The 20912-nt window shown below is 42.5% G+C and overlaps 1 protein-coding gene across 4 annotated transcripts in view; it reads left to right on the top strand.

Annotated features, from left to right (window-relative positions):
- Nucleotides 1-20642, top strand: part of GPATCH8 (G patch domain containing 8) — a 40925-nt gene extending 20283 nt beyond the window's left edge. For 3 of the 4 annotated variants that reach the window (XM_010561336.1, XM_010561334.1, XM_010561333.1), the window contains 5 exons: nucleotides 889-956; nucleotides 1450-1536; nucleotides 5494-5637; nucleotides 14936-15066; nucleotides 15477-20642. In XM_010561336.1, coding sequence (XP_010559638.1) covers nucleotides 930-956; nucleotides 1450-1536; nucleotides 5494-5637; nucleotides 14936-15066; nucleotides 15477-19326 — 4239 coding nt within the window. In that variant the 5' untranslated portion in view covers nucleotides 889-929 and the 3' untranslated portion in view covers nucleotides 19327-20642. Of the gene's footprint in view, nucleotides 1-888; nucleotides 957-1449; nucleotides 1537-5493; nucleotides 5638-7904; nucleotides 7942-14935; nucleotides 15067-15476 lie in introns of those variants that run through there. The other variant, XM_010561335.1, reaches the window with a different exon arrangement.
- The last annotated feature ends 270 nt before the right edge of the window (nucleotides 20643-20912 follow it).

Here is a 20912-nt window from a genome sequence, read left to right on the forward strand (position 1 = left end):
TCAAGGTATGCTCCGGATAAGGTAAGTACTTTTTCAGTGGGCTTACATCACAACAAACAGCGCGAGTTGTGATGTAAAAATAAAAATAATAATAATTTAAAAAAAAAGCTGTGGTAGTAAAGTGCTTGTCTGCCCCATTTTGCTTTGTTTGGCTGGTTATGAGTGGATTAAAGATATGTTTTTTTAAAAAAAAAATCTCCAGCATAGTTTGATTAGTTCAAAGTCAATTTTCTTCGCAACTAGTCCTTTTCACAGCTTACAGATGACACAGTGAGTGCTAGAGCATCTCTCTGCAGGAGCTGGGGAAGCAGGTGCTTGACCACCTGGCCTGGACCAGGCGGTCATTTTGGATGAAAGAAGTTTGGCTTCTGTGCCATGCTTCTCGGTCAGCTTTCCTCACTCTTGGGAAGGGACAAAAGTTGGTGGGAGGGAGGCTTCCACATCTTTTACAGGACAGTCCTAATCAATCGTTAATGTGGTAGAGCAGTAAAATGTATTTAATAGCTTTTTCACTTGCATCAGAAGATGAGGAGTATGTATTGCCTGATGTGGAAGCATTGAGGGGAAGGTTCATTTCTCAAGTCCTGTTAACAGCCCTGCCCTAGGACTTGTCATGGTTGAACATTAACCACAAGAATATTTTATGTGACCAGTTAATGTTCAGAAAATACCATTTATCAGTACTCAGGGGTGCATTTAACTGTATCCAGTTTGGAGCTGAGAAGTAGGTTTGGCTGTAAGCTGTGAGAATGGCTTGTGTTTGGTTCACTGTAGCTTTCTGGTCTCTGCACTCCAAGGCAAGATCTCTAACCACCCAAACCCAATGTGTAAAGCGAGCTGTGGTGATGGACTGGCTGCTGACCACCTGTGTGTGTGTTGCTCTTACAGGGAGGACAGATCCCATCCCTATCGTCGTCAAGTACGATGTCATGGGCATGGGGCGGATGGAAATGGAGGTAAGCTTGCCTGGCTCCTGCCCTGCACCTGGTCACTCCTTGCATGGCTCTCGGGGAGTTGATAGGGAAGAAACTTAGAAGTGAGAATTTGTGCATCAAAGGTAGAGAAAAACTTGCTCTTAAATCACACAGTAAGAAAACACTTCTCCTCAAAATACATACTCTGTTTACCCATGGGTACCTGAATTCTGAGGTCTGGATGCTACCTGAAATTCCTGGGCTTTGTGATTTCACTCCCACAAAGTTGAGGCTGCTGTTGGCAGTGGACAGGCCGGCCAGGAGCCTCCACTTCGGAAGGATTAATAAATCGTTTTGCATGTGGGTTACGTTGTGGGATGACAAAACAGGGAAAGTGAAGTAAAATATGCAAAGATTCTGTTTCAAATCTCATCTTGTTTCAATTACACATTCTGGCAGTCTCAGTAGTGCTAAGTATTTATGGGACAAATTGCGTCTCTCTCTCTTTTTTTTAAAAAAAAAAAAAAAAAAAAAGCTTGACTATGCTGAAGATGCCACTGAGCGGAGGCGTGTACTGGAGGTGGAGAAAGAAGACACCGAGGAGCTGAGGCAGAAATACAAGGTACTGAAATGGGGGCATTAACATCAAAGTTCCTGTGGGCTGAGTGGGAGAGGATTTGTTCTGATAGGACAGAGCTCTTCTTGTTAGGCTGTAGTAATGGTAGTAGGAATTAAGTATTCTTGGGTTTTGTCATTGTTGAAATTATTTATATTTTAATGAACTGGTTATTCACTTCCTGGAATTAACCTTGATGTTTGTTTAGCTGCTTAAGAGCTACAGGATAGCAGCAGGGCTTTCTCTGTGTGCTTTGCTCCTGTTCTGAAAAGAACAGTCCTAGGGTAAGCAGAATATTTCCTTCCCTAGACCCAGGGCTGCCAAATTTTTCTAGTGAAACTGCCACGTTGTCAACGCAAAATCTGTAGATACAAATGTTAGATGGGCAGTTATCAGCTGGAAGTGGAGTAGATCTTCTGTTGTTATTGAGCAAGCAGTAAGTAGAGCATTATGATGTTGTTGCGTAAATACTGCTTTCTTTGAAAAGGTAGGACATGGCTCTGGTTTTGAGAAATCGATGGGCTATATCTCTTTGGAAGAATTTCTCAGGCAGCATTAAAAAAAAATACGTGTGTATGCTGTATTTCTCTAGGGTTTACAAAAGCTGTGTTTTTTTTGTAAGCCAAAGAGTGTTATCTTTTTAATGATAAAAATGGGCCATCATGTTGGCATTGAGCATGACATGTTGGAGCATACTTGGATTAGCTGTAACTGAGTTCTCTGTGGAGACATGGTCTTTGCTAGTCGTTTAACCCACTCTTCCACTTACCAGCCTGTAAAGTACATCAAGTCTTAGGAAAGCCTGCTTGTTTAATTGTTCTGAGATTTGAGAAGTACCAGGCCTGAAGAAGAGCCCTAGACATTAGAATAAAGTGTCAGTTTTGCATAAATTTTAATTCTTTGAGGAATAATGGAAAAGTAGTTTCGATTCCATTAAAATTAAACATAACCATGGCAAATCTAAAATTCCATTTCATCAGTTCAATAGTTAATACTGCAGGCAGTTTGTTCAGCTACAAAAACGTATAGTCTCCTTTCCTGATTTTTTTAAATTTTTTTCTTAAGCTGAGACCTTGACTTGCTTGGTAAGTGAATTGCTGGTATATTTGTTAATTTAAAAATAAAAGCCATTGTAATTACTTTTAAAGCTAATTATTAGTTTGGAGCTGAACACAGTTAATGATCTTTTCTGGCACACTTTAAAGTACAAGCATGCTCTTAAATGGGCTTATGCAGCCGGTGCTGAACAGTTCCTCTACATTCAGGTGCACATTCTCTTTGAAGATGTTTCTCCTTTCTACGTCCAGGTGCATGTTCTCCTTGATGATGTTTCTCCTTTTTGTTGTTTTTAATCTCCTGCTGGGTGGCATGCTGCTTACACCCTACAAAGGGAAGGTTTGGCTGTGACGTTGGCCATTCTTGGGCAGCGTGTGGCCAAAAGGCTGGATCCCCTTCTGCAGCAAACCCCCAGCTGCAATGCTGGGTGTCTTCAGACAGCAGCTGTTGAGTACGAAGTATTGCTTCATTTCAGAGTGGTTGGTAGGAGCTCTTGTGTGAACTGCATGTAATGATGTTGTACCTCAGGTCTGCAATGTGATTTACGGTAAAATTCTTGGGTTTTGCAATTGTCTTTTCAAATACAGTTGAATGTGTGTTGCTCTCTGAGACTGTTTTGTCTTCCTGCCATTATTCAGCACAGATTTTTTTCAGGAACTCTGTGGAGCAGTAGCAGTCTCTCCCAACTCAAGTGTGTTTTTATTAGCATGCTTTATCGTTAGGCTCTTGCATTTCTGTATTTATCTGTGAAAAATCTCTGCAAGCGTAGTTTTTTTTCATTGCTCTGCAGGAGTCCATTATGTAATTGCCAACTGTGGCCGCATCCTGATTAGCCATTCAGTGAGTCTCAAAGGAATTTCAGATAATTCTGCAACCAAGAAGCAAGCAAGAAATGTTCTTTAATTCCCTTCTTTTGTATAGATTCTGATCATTCAAATGGCTGTGTTTTCATTGTTTAGCCACAGGATGCTTTCTGAAAAAAACCTACACATGGCGCAGGAAGCTTGTTCGGGGTTTCAGAGGAACTTTAAATGTCATTGTTCTGTGGATCTCACGCTGCTCTGTTTTCCTTTCTTGTCTTCCTGGGGACCTGCTTCAGGCTCAAACCTCTAGATAGTTTTGTTGATTTTTTTTTTTTTTTTCTTCTTAACAAGGGCCTCTGGTAATAGATGGAAGCAGGAACTTGAAATAGATTTTTTTATTTAGAAGTGCTTTAAATTGAAAAAAACCTTTTAGCACTAGAATTTTTCAGATATTCCCCTCCTCGCCCCCCTCGGGAGTTGAAATTTTTTACATGAATTTTGCATTATAAAAAACATGCTCAGCAATATTATTTTAATGTAATTTTGATGTGGTAACTGGGAGATAAACCATATTGCCTTGAACACGATCTTATAGAAAAAGAAAAAAGCTTTCATAGTATATCTTTCTTAAATGTTTGCTAGCTTCTCTTGCTAATGCAAGGAAATTTCCCATAAGAAGTTTGTACTGAAGATGGAAACTCTTAAACTCTTAAGTGCTTTTTCTCAAATGTTAGGCTATTTTTTCTTATATAATTTCTCTTTATTCCAGTTGAAATGCATATGGGAAATAGCTATATGGGGTATGGTGATGTTAGTACAGTGTACTTTGTAATGCAGCATTTGTAGCTTTTTTTTTTTTTTTGCATGCATCAGCGTAAGTGCTTCCATCTTGTTGAGGTAAATGTTCCCCAGCTTTCTGGTAAAGAGTGGAGATGTTTTATTAATTTTGCTGGTGGGATTGTAATTGAAGTGGCCTGGCTGGGGGAAGAAGCTGCTTAGCCCTGAGATTACTGTGAGTCTCAGCATCAGGTGCATTTCAGAGCCCCCCTGCCCTGGCTCCTGAGCACCCCCAGGTCTGCATCAGCTGTGGCTGTGCCCTGGGGACAAGGCTTGTGGAGCTGCACAGGCTCACTCCCAGCACTTGGGACTTCAAGCCATTACAGCCACTTGAGAGACTGGGATTTCTAGAGAGTTCCAGAGCTTTTTGACTCTGCCAGTCCAAAAGCTGCTACTTTTCCTTATAGCAAAAGAGGGGAGGACATGACTGTTGCCAATTTAGACACCTCATCTTTGCTTGGAAGTTTGGTTTTGCACCTATACAAATGTTGAATTACATAAGGAAAAAAAATACTGTCAGCAACGTCTAAGGCGGTCTCCCTCCCCCTCTTTTATTAAATGGCAACTACCTGTACCCATTCACTCCCAGTGTAATCGCTGTATTTGAGCTCAGCTTAATGGACAGCACTGCTCCTGGGAAGATTTCACTGACTGAAAAATCACACTGAAGTGAATTAGGCTCGACACTTTCTGAACTGTGCTTTCCCAGCCGCTGATCTGTGTTCCTCCCTATTGAATTGCAGACAAACTGAGATCAAGCAGACATCTGTTAGCACTCAAAATGGAGGAAGTATCAGCATTTAAAGTTCTAAGATTCCGTTCCAAAAGCAGTGATCTTCCTTGGTTTGATGTGTATTTTGTGTATCTTATGCGGGCAGGCAGCTGCCAGTTTGTTCATGTGTTAGCGTGAGGCTTTCTTTTTTTTTTATCTCAGACAATCCAGCAGGCTCTCCTCTTGCAGCCGCAAAACTGCCTTCCTGCCATCAGCACTAGATTTCTTTTTTTAAGCAGTCTCCTTTTACTGATCCCTCTGCTAATGACAAGATTGTGTTCTATCTTAGGAAACTGAGTCAAAGCTAGGTTGGTAGTATTGCAAAGTTATCCTTCATACCTCTAAATTTGCAAAGACTGGTCAGCTTAATAAATATGATCATTGGTCTATGCTGAGGTTTTCTAAAGGACTATTTTTCCTTAAAGGACTAGTTGATCATCTTCCAGTTTGTTTTACAGGAAGTTTAACAGAAGTATTTTTTTGTTAATTTTGCAGGATTATGTTGATAAAGAAAAAGCAATTGCCAAGGCTTTGGAAGACCTCAGAGCAAACTTCTACTGTGAACTCTGTGACAAGCAGTATCAAAAGCATCAAGAGTTTGACAACCACATAAACTCTTACGATCATGCTCACAAGCAGGTAAACAAGTGTTGATAGCACAGTTCATGAGTTTTATATTCATTGCAGCAATCTTGTTTGTGGTTAATACTTTGAATTTCCCCAGTGTGTCTGTTTTCCTTATAGCCCCAGGAAGAGGTGTTTTATGTCACTGGTTAAGATTCTTATGCCCACCATAAATTTAAAACAACCCCAAAACAACAGACAAAAAACCCCAACACATGGTTGGCATCAAGGAGCCTGGTTTTGAATGACCCATGGGCAGGAATGGGCTGCTGTTAAACTGGGAAGAGTACATGTGGATATGGATGGCTCCCAGTTTGCATCAGCTTTTAACACAGTACAACTTCGGAACCCGATATGCCACGTGTGTGCATTTTAATACTTTAGTCTGTGCTCTGTCAAGTTACTGAAAACAGACTAGGAAATAATGGGCTGTGTTAAAGGAATCATAAAAAAGAAGCACTTTCCAAATTCTCTTAACCATCAGGAGAAGGTGGATTCAGAATCTGTGTGGAACAGGCTTTGGTCCCAAGGTAGGGATGTACCGTAGTATCTACACGATACTTCATGCTGCACAGTAAATAATAGAAGTGTGTGTGTTAGCCTGATCTATTTGACCATTTGAAGCTGCTAAATGAGATGTTAAACGTACAGCAGGTAGCAGTGTTGTGCTCACCCGGAGATGAAATTGCTCAAAGGAGGTTTTTTGATATTCCTAGTCATAAGTTCTAACAATACAATCATTAAAATGCTGATAACTTCTGGAAGATGTGCTGTAGAGTACTACATCTTGCAAAAATAGCAGTGAAGCAACAGCTTAAAAACAAGAATATGGCATTACAGAGTATGATTTATCCCCCACCCCACGTATTAAGTATAGGATATGATAGTTCAAAGTAGATTCACTAAGGGAGTCTTAACAGGAAGTCTCACGGCAGGGTAATTTCTGTTTGAGTACTGTGACAAATTGTAGCTTAATAGAATTAAGAGCAGAAATTAATTCATTTACTTTGTATTGGGAAATGGGCTGCTTTGACCGAGCTGGTAGCACAGTCGTGACACCTGATAGCAGTGTACTTTATCTAAAGTTTTCCATCAACTTGGTTGAAACTTGAGTGCAATTACATGCATCTATTTAGGAGGTGGAAAGACCTGTTTGTGTCACATTCTTACAGTGTGGTGATGCAGTATGATTATGTCAACTCTTGTTTAAAGCCCTTGGATGATTAATAGGGGGACTGACACAAGGTTGGCAAGCTGAGAGTTTTTCTAGCATCTAGAGATGCTGTGGAAGAAGAAACAAACCTGTGGAAAGCCACCACCCCTCATTGGTATAAAAGGACTCATCAGTAGGGGTGCAAGAAGAGTGACCTGAAAGAAAAATGTCTTGGGAACACAGAGGCTGGCATAATCTTTTCACTGGTAGAAAGGATTTGGGGGTTACTTGGTACTGCTGATTATTTTTAAAGGAATTTATGTTCTTGGATAATTTGCATCCATGGCAGTAACTTCAGGCAGGCTTTGGAGAAAATGAGACTTCAAACTCTTGCTGCGTCACCCAGCATTAATTTCTAGTTACACAGGGATTTAAACAAAGAAGCAATCGTGCTTTGCTTAGGGAAAAAATTGCTTGTCCAGCTTTGTCATGCTGAAATGTGTGTCACCCTGTTGGGTCAGTGTTCAGTAAGTGAACTTGAAACTGCCTAGAAATAATGAAGGTAAATTTGCATAAGTAACACTATCTCACTTCTGTTGTTCATTACTGCTCAAGATAGGCTCATTTCTAACACTCTATTCTAAATTTTAAGGTAGTTTAAAAAAACAAACATGCTGTGCTTTTCATAATATGTTGCACATTGATGTTTCATATTTTGCCTCTCTGGACAAGAAGGCAAGGTTACATAAAGGCTAACATAAATTTTTTGAGGAAAAACATAAAGTTTTCTTAAAAGTAGGCTAATCAGTAGGCTTTCTTGGAAAGATGAGACATTATGGTATCCTAGATAATTACAGCAGACAGGCTTGGTATATATTACCTGCAATGTTTTGTCTTCTCAGCGGTAATTCTTGAGGCAGCAGTGCTTCATTTTTGCCTTTTTCTTAGCTTGTTGAACAGATTTCCACAGGATCACTTTTGCTTTTAAGTATTTTTAGTTACACGACATTGAAGTGTTTGCTTATTCCTTCTGTGGCTCAGTGAGCATTAGGCTGTCCCTGTAAATAGATGTTCCATCCTCAGATCCCTTTCCGCTCCCGAGTTATAAAGACACTGTCTTGTATTCCAGGAAGGAACTCAGGATTATTGCGAAACAGGGACGATAGGTAAGTGTATTGATCCCTACCGGATAAATTTTTGGACCCACCAACTTGTCAACACCAAACAATTAAAGGGGAGGTTTTATTATTATTATTTCCTGACTATACTGGTTTCATATAGTATTCAGATATATCTGAATCGACCTCAACACCAAGTTTCTATCCAAAAGGCAGTGTTTCTGGATAACCTTAACTGGGAAAATAATCTTCAATTTATTATCACAAACCATTGGCCTGTTTAAGTCATTGTATTTTAAACATCTTGTTGGAGGTGTGCAATGTTGTTCTCTAGATTTTTTTAATTAGGTCGATACTTGAAATGAGAAGTACAGATGTTTTAAAGAACAGTAACCCTATCTATTCACCAAATGGTCAGTCCCTCTCAGGGGAAGCCAGAGGACTAAAAGCAATTTGCGTTCATATAGATGGCACTGCAAGAGGAAAAATAAACTCAGTTCCCTTAAAGATCTTTCAGTGAGCAACTGAAAAAGGCTGTAACCATAGATGTCATAACTTTTTGTACCCTGGAAAGCTACTGATATCTTTAATGGGGTTTTTTTTAGCTTTAAGATCTTGAGCCTGGCAACTAGAAGGACTGGCAGCTTATGAAGGACCCCTGCCTCTGATGTTGCACAGTCCTAACTGTCAACAGAGTAATAGTAATTAACAGAAAAATGCAAAAGAAGACAAATGCAAAAGAAGGCAAATGTAGGAAGAAAACTTCTCCTGCAGCTAGTGAGGAGCTTGGGTAGTGAAGATGTACCTGGTGTATTTTTGTGCTGCTTTCCTGCAGATATGTGATGTCCAGATGCTTGAGAGTTTCCACAGTCCTAGAATACTCTGGGCTTAGTGGGAATGTATCCTTAGGGTATTACATCTGAGTGGGCCCTCAATTCAGTTTTGAGTTTTGACATCAAGATAGAATACTTCATGTTAGATTTGCATGAAGATGAATGTGGGTCACCTTATTTGGGCTTGTACCCAGTTTGTGTATTCATATCAAATAAACTGAATCTGTACTGCCCATCACTTAGAGCAGCTTGCAAAAATTGTTACGGTTGGAGTTATCTTAAATGTAAGTAACATAGCATTTACAGTCAGCTTTTACTGTTCTTTGGGGTTTTTTTTAGTTCATCCAAGAACTTACTTACAGAATCTCATATATGGTCACCTCTTTCCTGCTAGCATGCCTGATGAAGGGTTGAGCTGTTTACTGAGTCACTGACCCAACAGAATAAAAACATTCACCTTCTGAATTCAATGTGAAAAACAAACATGTTCCTGTGTGAACTTTTGCCAGGTTAACTGTGAGAATGCTAACCAGTATTGAAATGCAGTCTTTTATGTAGCTTTCATTTTATTTGTTTCTAAATATGTGGCATTTTGGAGGTATAGATGATTAATTCTGCATAGCTTCTCTTTATAAAAAGGCAAAGGGAATGTATTTCCATAAAAAAGTTCTTTGGGAAAGAGGATGGAACTAAGAACTGAAATTATAGATCGGCAGTTCTCTTCATGCCCTAATTATCTGGATCTTTGCTTCAGATATCCGATGGGGAGGGATCTGTTAAAGCACAATAAAATTACCAATGCAGTCACTGCTGTGGTTGATGAGTACTCTAAATCCAAACCCTGAACTTTCTGGTTTGGGGAGAATTGGACTTGTGCTTTCCAAAAAACTTGCATCTTCAAGCACATCTTGAATGTAGAAGACTGAAGAGAGAATCTCCAAGATACTTGGTGTTACATGGGAGGCTTTTCTACTCTGGAAATGCTTTACCCTCAAAAACCCCACAGTATTTTTCTTAACCCAGTTTTAGCTGTTCAGCTTTCATTTGCTGATGGCACACACATTTGGAGAAGACAACTTACACATGGAGAGTATTAGATAAAATAAGTCTTCCAGGTGCAAGGCCTGAACATTGTGATTACAAGTGATGCTAGCCTCCTGAAGGGCAGGCAGACTTGTGTTGTTGGGTTATCTGTGATGCATTAATGTGTGGTATATTTTCCTAAGTTGAAAATGAGGTGTCAGGGAAGAAATTAAGATAATAGAACTGCAGTTGTGTGCCATTTCCCCTCTGCTCTTTTCACTTAATTTACGAGCATGCAAAGAATGTTGATTACCAAAAATAAGCAGGGCTTGTGTTCTCACTTATATAAAATTATAAAGGTTGCCGTCCTTTGAGCTCATATTTAGCTAATGGTGTAGTTCACTCCCAGAAGCTTTTGTGGCAAAGAATCGAGCATACGTCAAAAGTTCAGAAAGCCAGAAATCTGCTGGCTTGTAATGAAAAGTACATTATTATTTTATTTAATAGGGATTGGCAGAGAGACTTGTGAACAATAGCAGGGGAGGAGTAGGCTCTAATGCTATTGTGCTGTCACATGAGCTGCCTCCTGTCTCAAGCCAATGCAGCAATCTCACTGTATGTGGATCCAGTCTATCCCTCTCTCCTGAATATAAGGTTTGTCATGAAAGTCTCAGATCTTCAGGTCTAGTAAAGCAGTGTAGTGGAGTGCTTTTTTTATTCTGAGAATAACATGATCTTTTTCTGCTCTGCAATTTTAGGCAAAGAATGCCTCTCGAATGGGCCTCAATTCAGCGAAATTGCATGGCTTTGTCAACTTAGACTGAGAAAATCCATTTACCACTGGTCCTGAGGCTGAAAAGCAATGCACTCCAGTTCGGTACTGGGGAGGTCTTACCTCGATACCATCTCACCAGCAAAATCTCATGCACGATTGCCACAGCGTGTGCTGAGTTTTTTCCCGTTACGACAGTTTCTGAATCCTGATCGTCCCCCTCTTATTTAACCGCTTTCACGTGTCTGTGATGGGCTATCTCTAGAGCTTTTAAATGACACCGGAGTGCAGCTTATTTAAGCCGATTTGAAGAGAATTGTAAGGTAATGGTGTTGTATGCCAATTTGGCCCCTCCTGAGCTATGCAGTGATCAGGAGATAATCCATTATTGTAGCCTCTTTGTGCTGGAGTACTGAGGTAGCTGCAGATTTTATAGAAAACCTGTTCTTTAAGAGCTCGATTTGCACTCCCATTGAAATTTAGAGACTTCTTAGTAATTTTGTTAGAAACAAGGCTGAAAACTTAAAATACTATTCTTTGTTACGAAGCTGAGGTGGGCGGCAGCTATTAATAAAACACAATACCAAGCTGAAGGAAGGCTTGAGGTAGTGAAGTACTGCTTCTGGCATGCAGAAATTTGGACAAACTTTAAGTGATTTTTGTCCTTACTTGCTGGTTGCTGGGCTTACAGATGTGGCCCTTCTTACAGCTGAAGTAATAAACCAGCAGAATAATATTTCTTGGCTTCATGGTCACTATCATCCTACAGTTTGTAAATGCGTTGCTGCTTAGATAAACCACCCGCTTCCTCAGAAAACACACTGCTTTCCCTCAGAAAAAATGCTTCCTAATTTTTAAATCCTATAGTAGCATGAAGCTATATCTTTGATATACAGGTTGGTGTCTCTGATCTTGTTGCAGAAATGATAGTCTTGCTGAGCACCGTGGGAAGACTTAAAAAGGCTGGTTTCACCTCAAGAAGATGGGTTCCCAGGGCTCCTTTTCCTTAGTTGGTGGGGAGAAGCTCCCTGAGGATGATTGAGTGGCTACATTAAATTCTTGTTTAAATTTCTTTGCTGTGTTGGGGGGAAGGGGCAGCTGTGTGACTTGCCTCCTGCAGCTGTCCAGCCTCTGTGAATACCCACACATATGGTGCAGTCCAAAAAGTAATTTAGAGATTTGGAGGATTAGAATAATGAACGCTTGCCTAAGGATTAGATGGAAATTTCTTTAGTGTAAGCCTAGCTTAAATATCGATTTAGTTCAGATAGCTTTCTGTGAAGGCTGAGATGTGGAGTATGCTGAAAAGCATTTCATTGCTTTGATGTACTCCTTTTACTACTGTGAAATTGTACTTCAGGCTTTTAATTGCTTTCTCCTGGTTAGGTTTGGGGGAGGAGGGTAGGCAGTAGTTAACTGGTTATCCACTGTTCTTTGTGTGGATAAATTACTGGATTCAATTATGCACTTGGAACAATTAGCAAGGTAACAGTTACTCTGTCAGGGTATTTTGAAAAGTTCTGGCTGTTTTAAAAGTTCAGTGCTAATCAGCTGCCTGCAAACGTACCCTTCTGCATCTATTCCTGTAGTGATTTGTTTTTACAGATGAGCAATCTGGTCTTCTGTCGTCCCTCTTTCCCCTACCCCAGGTTGCATTTATGTAAGATAATGCAGTTCAGCCAGGTTTCTTGGAACTTGGCTCCTTGCAAACTTGAGAAATCATTTCTGAAGATAGATGCATCATTTTAGGTCAGTCAAAGATGCTGAGCTTTGTTATGTTACATATTTTACATTTTGCATTCCCCAGGAGATAGCATGGTGCAGTTGTGGAGATTTTTTCTGTCTTAAACTTACCCAGCAAGACCCTTCTTCCTTCTGGCCCCTATGCTACAGAAACTCAGCCTTAAGATCTCTTAGTCTTTCGTAAAGTCAGCTTTGTAAAATCAGACAAACTTTTCCCCAATTTGGGGAGTAATAAATTCTCAGCACTCTTGAAACCATGGTTAGTGGTTTATCATCTTAAAAGGCACAGATACTGGTGTAGCTAGAAGTTGCATATTCTGGAGTTGCAGTGCATTAAGGTAGTTCACTTGCTTCATTGCTTCTAATTTACAAGTGTTACACAGTAAGAGAGTGGGAGGTTTTGGGGAGTGGAGACACAAAAAGATCAGCGTTTAAGGAAATGGGTGTTTAATTCTGTTTTCATTAAAATTGTCTGTTGTAACAAAGGCAGGATTGCATTGTGGGCAGCTGCATGATTATCAACTGACTTTGAGCCTGTTTTATTTCACGGGGAGATGTTTAAGGCTATGTCTGGGGGGTGGAGGTGAGTTTCTGAGTGCACCATTGCACCTTCCTCTTTAAAGTAAAAGGTCACAGTTCATTTCTGTTGTAAATAGCTGGGTCATATTTTTTTCCAAATGGATGAGTGATTTAGAGACTTGGCATCAAACCCCAGTTAAATAGTTTTGTCAGCTGTTGGTGACTTTAACTTCCTGGAGCATTTTAGATAACACTTTTTAAATCAGCATGAAAAAGCTGATAGCATTGCTTAGTCCACTTTTTTTTTTCCTCCTTCTTGGAAAGAAATTTACTATTCAACATTTAACATACACCACAAAACCCTTGAGCCCTTTACTTGTCCTGGTGAAAGTAGCTCTGTTGTTCCAGGTGGGATCATTGCTGTGTCTGTGCGTGTATGTGTATGTGCGTTCTCCCTTCTGCTCCAGATTCTCTAAGCTCGATCCTGTAGCTTCGCTGGCTCACCTCCTTCTCTGTAGACTAGCTTGCAGACACACCGAGAGCCTGTGTAGTAATGCTTGCTTTTTATTTTTTTCCTCTCTTCCACTCTTGTTATATTTTTACTTTCTTTTTTTCTTTGTGATGTGACGTTTTCAGCTGATGTATTGAAAGCAAACCCTTCTAATTTTGGAGTCCAGATCACAAGAGTGAGTTTCATTCTACTAGTGTCTATAGCTGTATTTTTTTTGTGTGTCCTCCCCTCTGATTTTGGTAATGGTCAACCACATTTAGCAAATACAATTAAGTAAGAGAATCCTGTGTCTTGTCAAATCTTCCCCTTTTTCACAAAGCAATGTTCTCTTTACATTGGGCCAACTTAATTCCTCTAATTTGAACTTCAGGTTAGTTTTCAGATCCACTGTTTGCGTGTGTACTGGTCTGACTCTGCTCCATTAGAGAGGCAGAGTCCGCCAGCCAGATGGTACATTTAGAATCCACCAATGATTTGTACATCTTGTATGAGAATTTTTCTAAAGTGACTACTGCTTTGAGTACCATTAGTCTTTCAGGCCCTTCATGAAATGCCTGAAAAATACGAAACTTGTTCAAAAGCTGGGTACACGGTGCTTTCTGGAATTGGGCCTTTTGAAAGGGTTTCAAATTGTGCACCAAAAAAAGAAAAATTAATCCCTTAGGATGGTAGAGTTCTGTCTTTGCTGCTTTCTGTTACTTAAACTTCTGTAGAGCACTCTTTAAAAAAAACCAACCAAACAAACAAAAAAACAAATTCCCTTGTGAATTTTCACATGTATTCAAAGGAAAAACAGCAGCCTCTTTTCCTAGTGCTTTGAGACAAGGACTTTCAAAAATTTTCTGAAGTCTTGAATGCTTGATATCTATTAGAATTGGATATCTAGATTTCCTCAGTGACATTATGATGTTTGAAATTCGTTGGGTTTGAGTTTACTTCGTCATGTGGTAAGATTTCTGGAGAACTTAGTCTTTCTGCCCTCTAAAGTATTAAAACCCAGAAGACCCCACTGCATTTTAGAGCGTTTTGTTTCTTGAGAGACTGTCTCAGAACTACTGTCAGGAGAGCAAGTAACTGTTTGTGGTGTATGTTGTATTATTTATTTGCTTACTGGAATCATTTGCATGGGATTTTTGGCACCTTCTCCAATGTAATTTGTACATTGCTTTTGTAAGATATTATACCTGGGTAACTCTTGCACCAGCTAATCCCTTTCTGTTCTTTGGCCCATGCTATTAAGACTTCTGTCATGCACTGTTTGTCAAGTACATTTGCACCCTGCAAGAGCAGCAAAGTAAGCAGTCTTGTTTTTTCCCTTCTCCTTTCAGAATTTGCTTGTTGCTTTGAAATCAGCTTTATTGTACATGCTAAAGAAAAACAGTAATGATTGGAAATGCATATACACAGACTTGAACAGCCAAAAGTGATCAACAGTTGTCTTTTCATTTAGCTACTGGGAGGATGGCAATGTGCTCCATTTGGTTTGTTGAGCTAGAATGCTGTTGCTCCATCCTAGCTCAATAAATATTACTGGGGAGGGGCTTTACAGTGTACTTTCCAGTGCTACAGCAAAGAGACGCTTTCAGATGCCTTACCACAAACAGCTTTTATCTAATCTGTTCCTGCTTTCTTTTACCTCAGAGGTTAAAAGATCTCAAGCAAAGGGAATTTGCTCGCAATGTCTCTTCAAGATCACGTAAAGATGAGAGGAAGCAGGAGAAAGCCCTCCGGCGTCTACACGAACTTGCTGAACAGAGGAGGCAGCCTGAATGGTGAGTACGGGTGATCCCCGAGCACCCTTGGAGCATGCGTGCGGGAGTCCTGCGTGGGACTGCAGCCTTTTGCTGTGCTGGCATTCTTGCTCCTGTAATCCTGCACAAGTTTTGAGGGCAAAGCTTCACACTTAAGTTTGGCCTCATGCTGTGGTTTTGGTATGAGTGAATTCACTAAACCAGTAGTCCAGAGCATCCCCAAACTGCTTTATCCAGCAATACATTTTCTTCAGTTACTTAATGTTGTTAAAAAAAATCAAATGGCCGTATAATGCTATTTTAATGCATATTTCTTGGATACAGGAGTACTTGAAATGTGTAAAAGACACTTTTAGATGAGGCATGAATCCAACTGCAGAGGTGTACAAATGGCAGTCAGCTGTTTTCTCTGTTTTAACTTGTTCATACAGTGCTCCTGGAAGTGGGCCCATGTTCAGAACCACCACGGTGGCTGTGGATGAGGAAGGTGGAGATGATGACGATTCTGCAGCCAACAGCAGCTCTTTCATCCAGACGACTTCTGGCCAAGCTACAGAGATGACTATGGACAGAGGTTTCCTAAACACTGGACAAGTTGGTGGCACTGTTATGCCAAGCCAAATGCCCATCCAGACAGCGCAAGCAATCAGCTTTGGCATTAAGAGTGCTTTGGGAACTCCACTGCAGAAGATAGGTGTGTCGTTTTCATTTGCTAAGAAGACTCCGGTAAAGCTTGAGACCATAGCTTCTGTTTTCAAGGACCATGTGGAAGAATCAAGTTCTGCAGATGGAGCCAAAGCTGATGAGAGAGCGTCCTCAGATGCAGGGAGTCTGCAGAAATCTGGCGAGGGAGAAAGCACAAATAATTCTGATGGCAAGGCAGAGGAAGATGACCAACATGACAAAGATAGTGGGTCTCTAGCCACCACGTTATCTAAACTGAAAAAGATGAGACGAGAAGATGGACCAATGGCAGTTGAACCAGAATACTACCACTATATTCCCCCAGCCCACTGTAAAGTAAAGCCTAATTTTCAATTCCTGCTTTTCATGAAGTCTACCGAACAAATGGAAGCTGAAAATGTGAACAAAAAAACCACACATGAAGTTAAAAAGGGTAGTTCTCCAAAACCCAAACCTGGCAAGCATACAGAGAAGGCTGCTGAGAGCACGGGGCAGCAGAAGGAGCAGAGTACTACTGAAACTGCAGCTCAGCAGAGCAAAACAGAGCTAAAAGAAGTCCTAGAAAATGCAAGTATGCAGGAGAACAAGCATCTTACAGAGAGCAATCTTCCTGAGCCAGACACTACTAAAGAAGTCGCTCAGCCTGTCCCAAGCTGTAAAGAAGTCTCTGAAGGACCAAAGCATCCAACAGGACCGTTTTTTCCTGTTCTGAGTAAAGATGAGAGCACGACTCTCCAGTGGCCTTCAGAGCTTCTCATATTTACCAAAGCAGAACCATCTGTTTCATATAGCTGTAACCCCCTGTATTTTGATTTCAAGCTCTCTCGCAACAAAGATGCTAAAGGTAAAGGGGCAGAGAAATCTAAGGATCCAGGGGGTCTTTGTAAAGATAACATTCCAAGCACAGAATCTGGTGAGATAAGCAAAGCCAAGGAAGCAGAAAGTGCAACTAACAGTTCTGCTCTAAAAATGGAAAACAAATCTCTGTCCACCTGTGGCTCCCAGAACAAGCAGGAGTCCAATTTGGCAAGCATTAGTAAGGGAGAGGGAGAGGACAGCGGTAAAAGCATAACCAGTAAGAGTAAATCTGGAAGATCCCATAAACACAAAAAGAAAAAGAAGCACAAAAAGTCCAGCAAACACAAACGTAAGCACAAGGAGGAAGCTGATGAGAAGGGCCGAAAAACTGACCCAGGGGAGGAGAAACCCAAGAAACGGAAAAGACACAGGCACAAAAAAGGCAAATCCTCTCTTTCTACTGAATCAGAACGGGCACTAAAAACCGAACTGTCTGAAGACTGTAGCCTTTTCCAGAAGAAAAAGCGGTGCTCTCAGGAGTCCCAGAGGAAGTCTCTGTCTGCTGAAGAGGGAAGCAGCGGTAAAAAAGAGGATGGTGGTAACTCCTGCCAAGAGCATGGCAGCAAAAAACACAAGGCTGACCTGCAGCAGTTATCTGCTTTGAGGAGGCGATGTTCGGCTCCTTCCCTGGGCAGGACCAGCCGCAGGAGCCGGCAGAGCAGTGGGGACTATGACAGCGACGAGGGCTCTCACAGGAAGCACTGCAGGCAAAAATCCCCGTCGCAGTACAGTGACGACTATGACTCTGGCAGCGACCACTCCAGGAGCCGCTCCAGGTCGGGGCGGAGGCACTCCTCTCACAGGTCCTATTCGACCAGCTCTGATGCTTCCTCAGACCACAGCCGGTACAGCCGTCGGAGAAGTTACTCAGATGATAGCTATAGCGATTACAGTGACCGGTCAAGGTGCCATTCAAAGCGGTCCCATGACTCGGAGGATGACTCTGACTACAACAGCTCAAATCACAGATCAAAGCGACGCAAGTACTCCTCTTCTGAGGATGACTACAGCTCAAGTAGGAGCAGGTCAAGGAGTCGAAGCAGGAGCCGAACCCACCCTCGAGGCAGGTCAAGAACAAGGAGCCGGGGCAGAACACGCAGCAGCAGCTGCAGCCGCAGTCGAAGCAAGAGGAGAAGCCGAAGCGTAACGGGTCGCAGCTGGAAACGGAGCCGCAGCTATAGTAGGGATCGCAGCCGCAGTACAAGAAGCCACTCGCAGAGGTCTCTCTCGCGAAAGGGCTCTCGAGGCCACGAGAGCCCTGAAGAGAGAAGGTCCGGGAGAAGAGACTTCATCAGGTCAAAAATCTATCGCTCGCAGTCTCCTCACTATTTCCGGGCAGGCCGAAGTGAAGGATCATCGCTGAAGAAAGAGGATGGCAAAGGAGAGGATCTGAAAGGATCTGGCTCGCTCTCCCAAAACAGCAGCGGCTCTGGCACGGGGAGGGCCTCAGAAGGTGACTGCAGTCCAGAGGAGAGAAACTCAGTCACTGCAAAACTTCTCCTGGAAAAGATTCAGTCCAGGAAGGTTGAGAAGAAGCCCTGCATCGCTGACGAGATGCTGGCAGGGGCAAACAAGGTGGGCATAAAGCTCAAAGATCCTCCCCAGGGCTACTTTGGCCCTAAACTTCCTCCTTCCTTAGGCAACAAACCAGTTCTCCCCTTAATTGGGAAATTGCCAACTGTTCGAAAACCAAATGCCAAAAGATATGAGGAGTCTGGCTTGGAGAGGGGTGAGGAGCAAGAGCTGTCAGATTCTGAGGATGTTTCCCAAGGCATTGAGGAGTCTCAGTTGGCTGGCCAGTCTCTCCTGGAAGAAGTGGTGATGGTAATTCAGGACAAACCTCTGGATGAGCAGAAACGCGATGAACCTGCCGTGGAAGTGCCGTCCATTCCCCTCGAAGCACCTGCGCTTCCCGAGTGCTTTGGTTCTGGAGATCTGGTCATGCCACACAACTTCCTCTCGGATCCGAGCGATGGTGATGGGCTAGAACCTATGGACGGGGGCAGCCAGCCGGTCCCAGTGGAAACCAGTATGATGCCCTTAGTTCCAGATGTCGAGCACTTTCCTGGCTATGTGCCTCAGAGTGGGGAGCCGAGCATTGAAGGGGATCGGGAAGGAGGAGAAGACTCCTCTCTAGCACCGCTCGAGAGCCAGCCAATCACTTTTACACCCGAAGAAATGGAGAAATACAGTAAGCTGCAGCAAGCTGCTCAGCAGCACATTCAGCAGCAGCTTCTGGCCAAGCAGGTCAAGGCTTTTCCTGCCTCAGCGGCCCTGGCACCGGCAGCGCCTGCCCTGCAGCCCATCCACATTCAGCAGCCAGCGGCAGCATCCGCGACCTCCATCACCACCGTGCAGCATGCCATCCTGCAGCACCACGCCGCCGCAGCCGCTGCCGCCATCGGGATTCACCCTCACCCCCATCCCCAGCCTCTCGCTCAGGTTCATCATATACCCCAGCCCCACTTGACGCCTATTTCGTTATCCCACTTGACCCACTCGATTATTCCAGGGCACCCTGCTACGTTTCTAGCCAGCCACCCCATCCACATCATTCCGGCGTCAGCTATCCATCCGGGCCCCTTTACTTTTCATCCGGTTCCTCACGCTCTTTACCCAACCCTTCTTGCCCCAAGACCTGCTGCTGCTGCGGCCGCTACAGCGTTACATCTTCACCCTTTGCTGCACCCCATTTTCTCAGGACAGGACTTGCAGCATCCACCCAGTCACGGCACATGAAGGACAAAATGAAGTAACCTTGGAGGAAAGAGAATATTTTGCATTTTGGGAAGGGGTTGAAGTTGATCCAGCTGGCAGGTGAGACCTGAGAATTTCCTTTCAATCTTTAGCAGCCAAAGAAGCCAAAGGCTCGAGGGCTGGGTAGCAGCAGGCGGCGGGTCAGTTTGTAAGTGTTGTGTATATCCGCTACCAGGGACTGTCTCGCGTCCCCAACACCTCCGTGCACGTAGCAGCACTCTGTCCTGGAAGAATCATTTCACGTGTAGACCAGCAAGGCACTTGGAAAGGCTTTTTTTCCCTGGATTCTTACACTTGGTCATCTTCCTTCTGCCGCCTTGTATATGATAAATGAGATTTCATACACACTAATAGGTCTCTCAAAATCCTTTTAATGAGGTCATCTAATTAAAATAGTCAGCATGATTGAATCTGGCTTGTAATCAGTGATAAAACATTCAGTAACTGACAGCTGTGGATCCTGGCGAGGAGACTGATGGAAGGGGCAGTGCCACTCTTGTTTTGGCTGGGCCAGTACCAGTTTTCAGGCATTACAGGAGACTTCTTGGCACCCTATTGCTGCATATGTAGGGTTTTGTTTTTTTTTCTCGGTGTGAGCAGCAAAGGTGGAATTAAGATCTTATTTTAAAGTCTAAGAGAGGAGCTGTGCCTGTGCCCAGAGCTCCAACCCTTCTCCATCCTGCATTAACATTCTCCTGCGCAAGGACTGCACCTTGACGCCTTCCGAATATCCTGGACTGGAGAGAGGTCCTCAGTTTGGGGCTGGTGATTTCAATGTGGGCTTTGACTGCTCTTCTCCTGGGTGGGGGGTGGTGGGGGGAAGGAATGTCACGCTGACTTCCATCTTTTGTGGTGTTGGGAAAGAGGCACTCAGATGAGAGAAGGAGAAAAATACCTTTAGGAATTGAAGCAATACAGAGGACTGGGGAGAGTGGCTGGAGTATGTAAAGTGTATTCTTTCCTCTGTAATACTGATGGTTTCCTTATTAATTTATAGGATTTTTTTTTTAATGTAAAGAATTGCACTGAACTCTGTAAACAAAGATGCTGCTTTTTGTAGCTCATATAAAAAGGTTACATTTGTAGTATATCGCAATAATATTTTTTACAGCCAGTTCTTTTAGTGGTACTTGTTCTGGTGGCTTTTGTGTAAATATGTTTGCTGTAGGTGAAATAAGACACTTGTAAAGGTTCAACTTTATAGTTTCAGCTAGATGCAAAATGACTAAGCATGTATATTTTATCAAGCTCATGTATTTTTGAAGTTTTTATGTACTATAAAATGTAAAAAAAAAAAATCTTCATTTAGCATTTTGCAGAAGAAGAAAAAATGTGAGACTTGGACTAGGTGAGGTGTGTGGACGACACCGGTGACTCTAACAGCTAATGAACGGCATCGCATTGGAAGGCGATGGCGGCTGCCGGCTTTGCAGAGGGAAGCAGCCCGGGCATGCTGTGCAGTCCTCATCTTTGCTAAGCAGCTGCTTATAGGAATCAACACTGGAGGCAGTCTGAGGAGTGGCAGGAATTTGGGTTGTCTCCCAGAGTATAAAATACTGGCGCCCCCA

The sequence above is a fragment of the Haliaeetus leucocephalus genome, unplaced genomic scaffold (genome assembly GCF_000737465.1).
Source record: "Haliaeetus leucocephalus isolate CR32 unplaced genomic scaffold, Haliaeetus_leucocephalus-4.0 Scaffold144, whole genome shotgun sequence".
Taxonomy (NCBI): Eukaryota; Metazoa; Chordata; class Aves; order Accipitriformes; family Accipitridae; genus Haliaeetus; species Haliaeetus leucocephalus.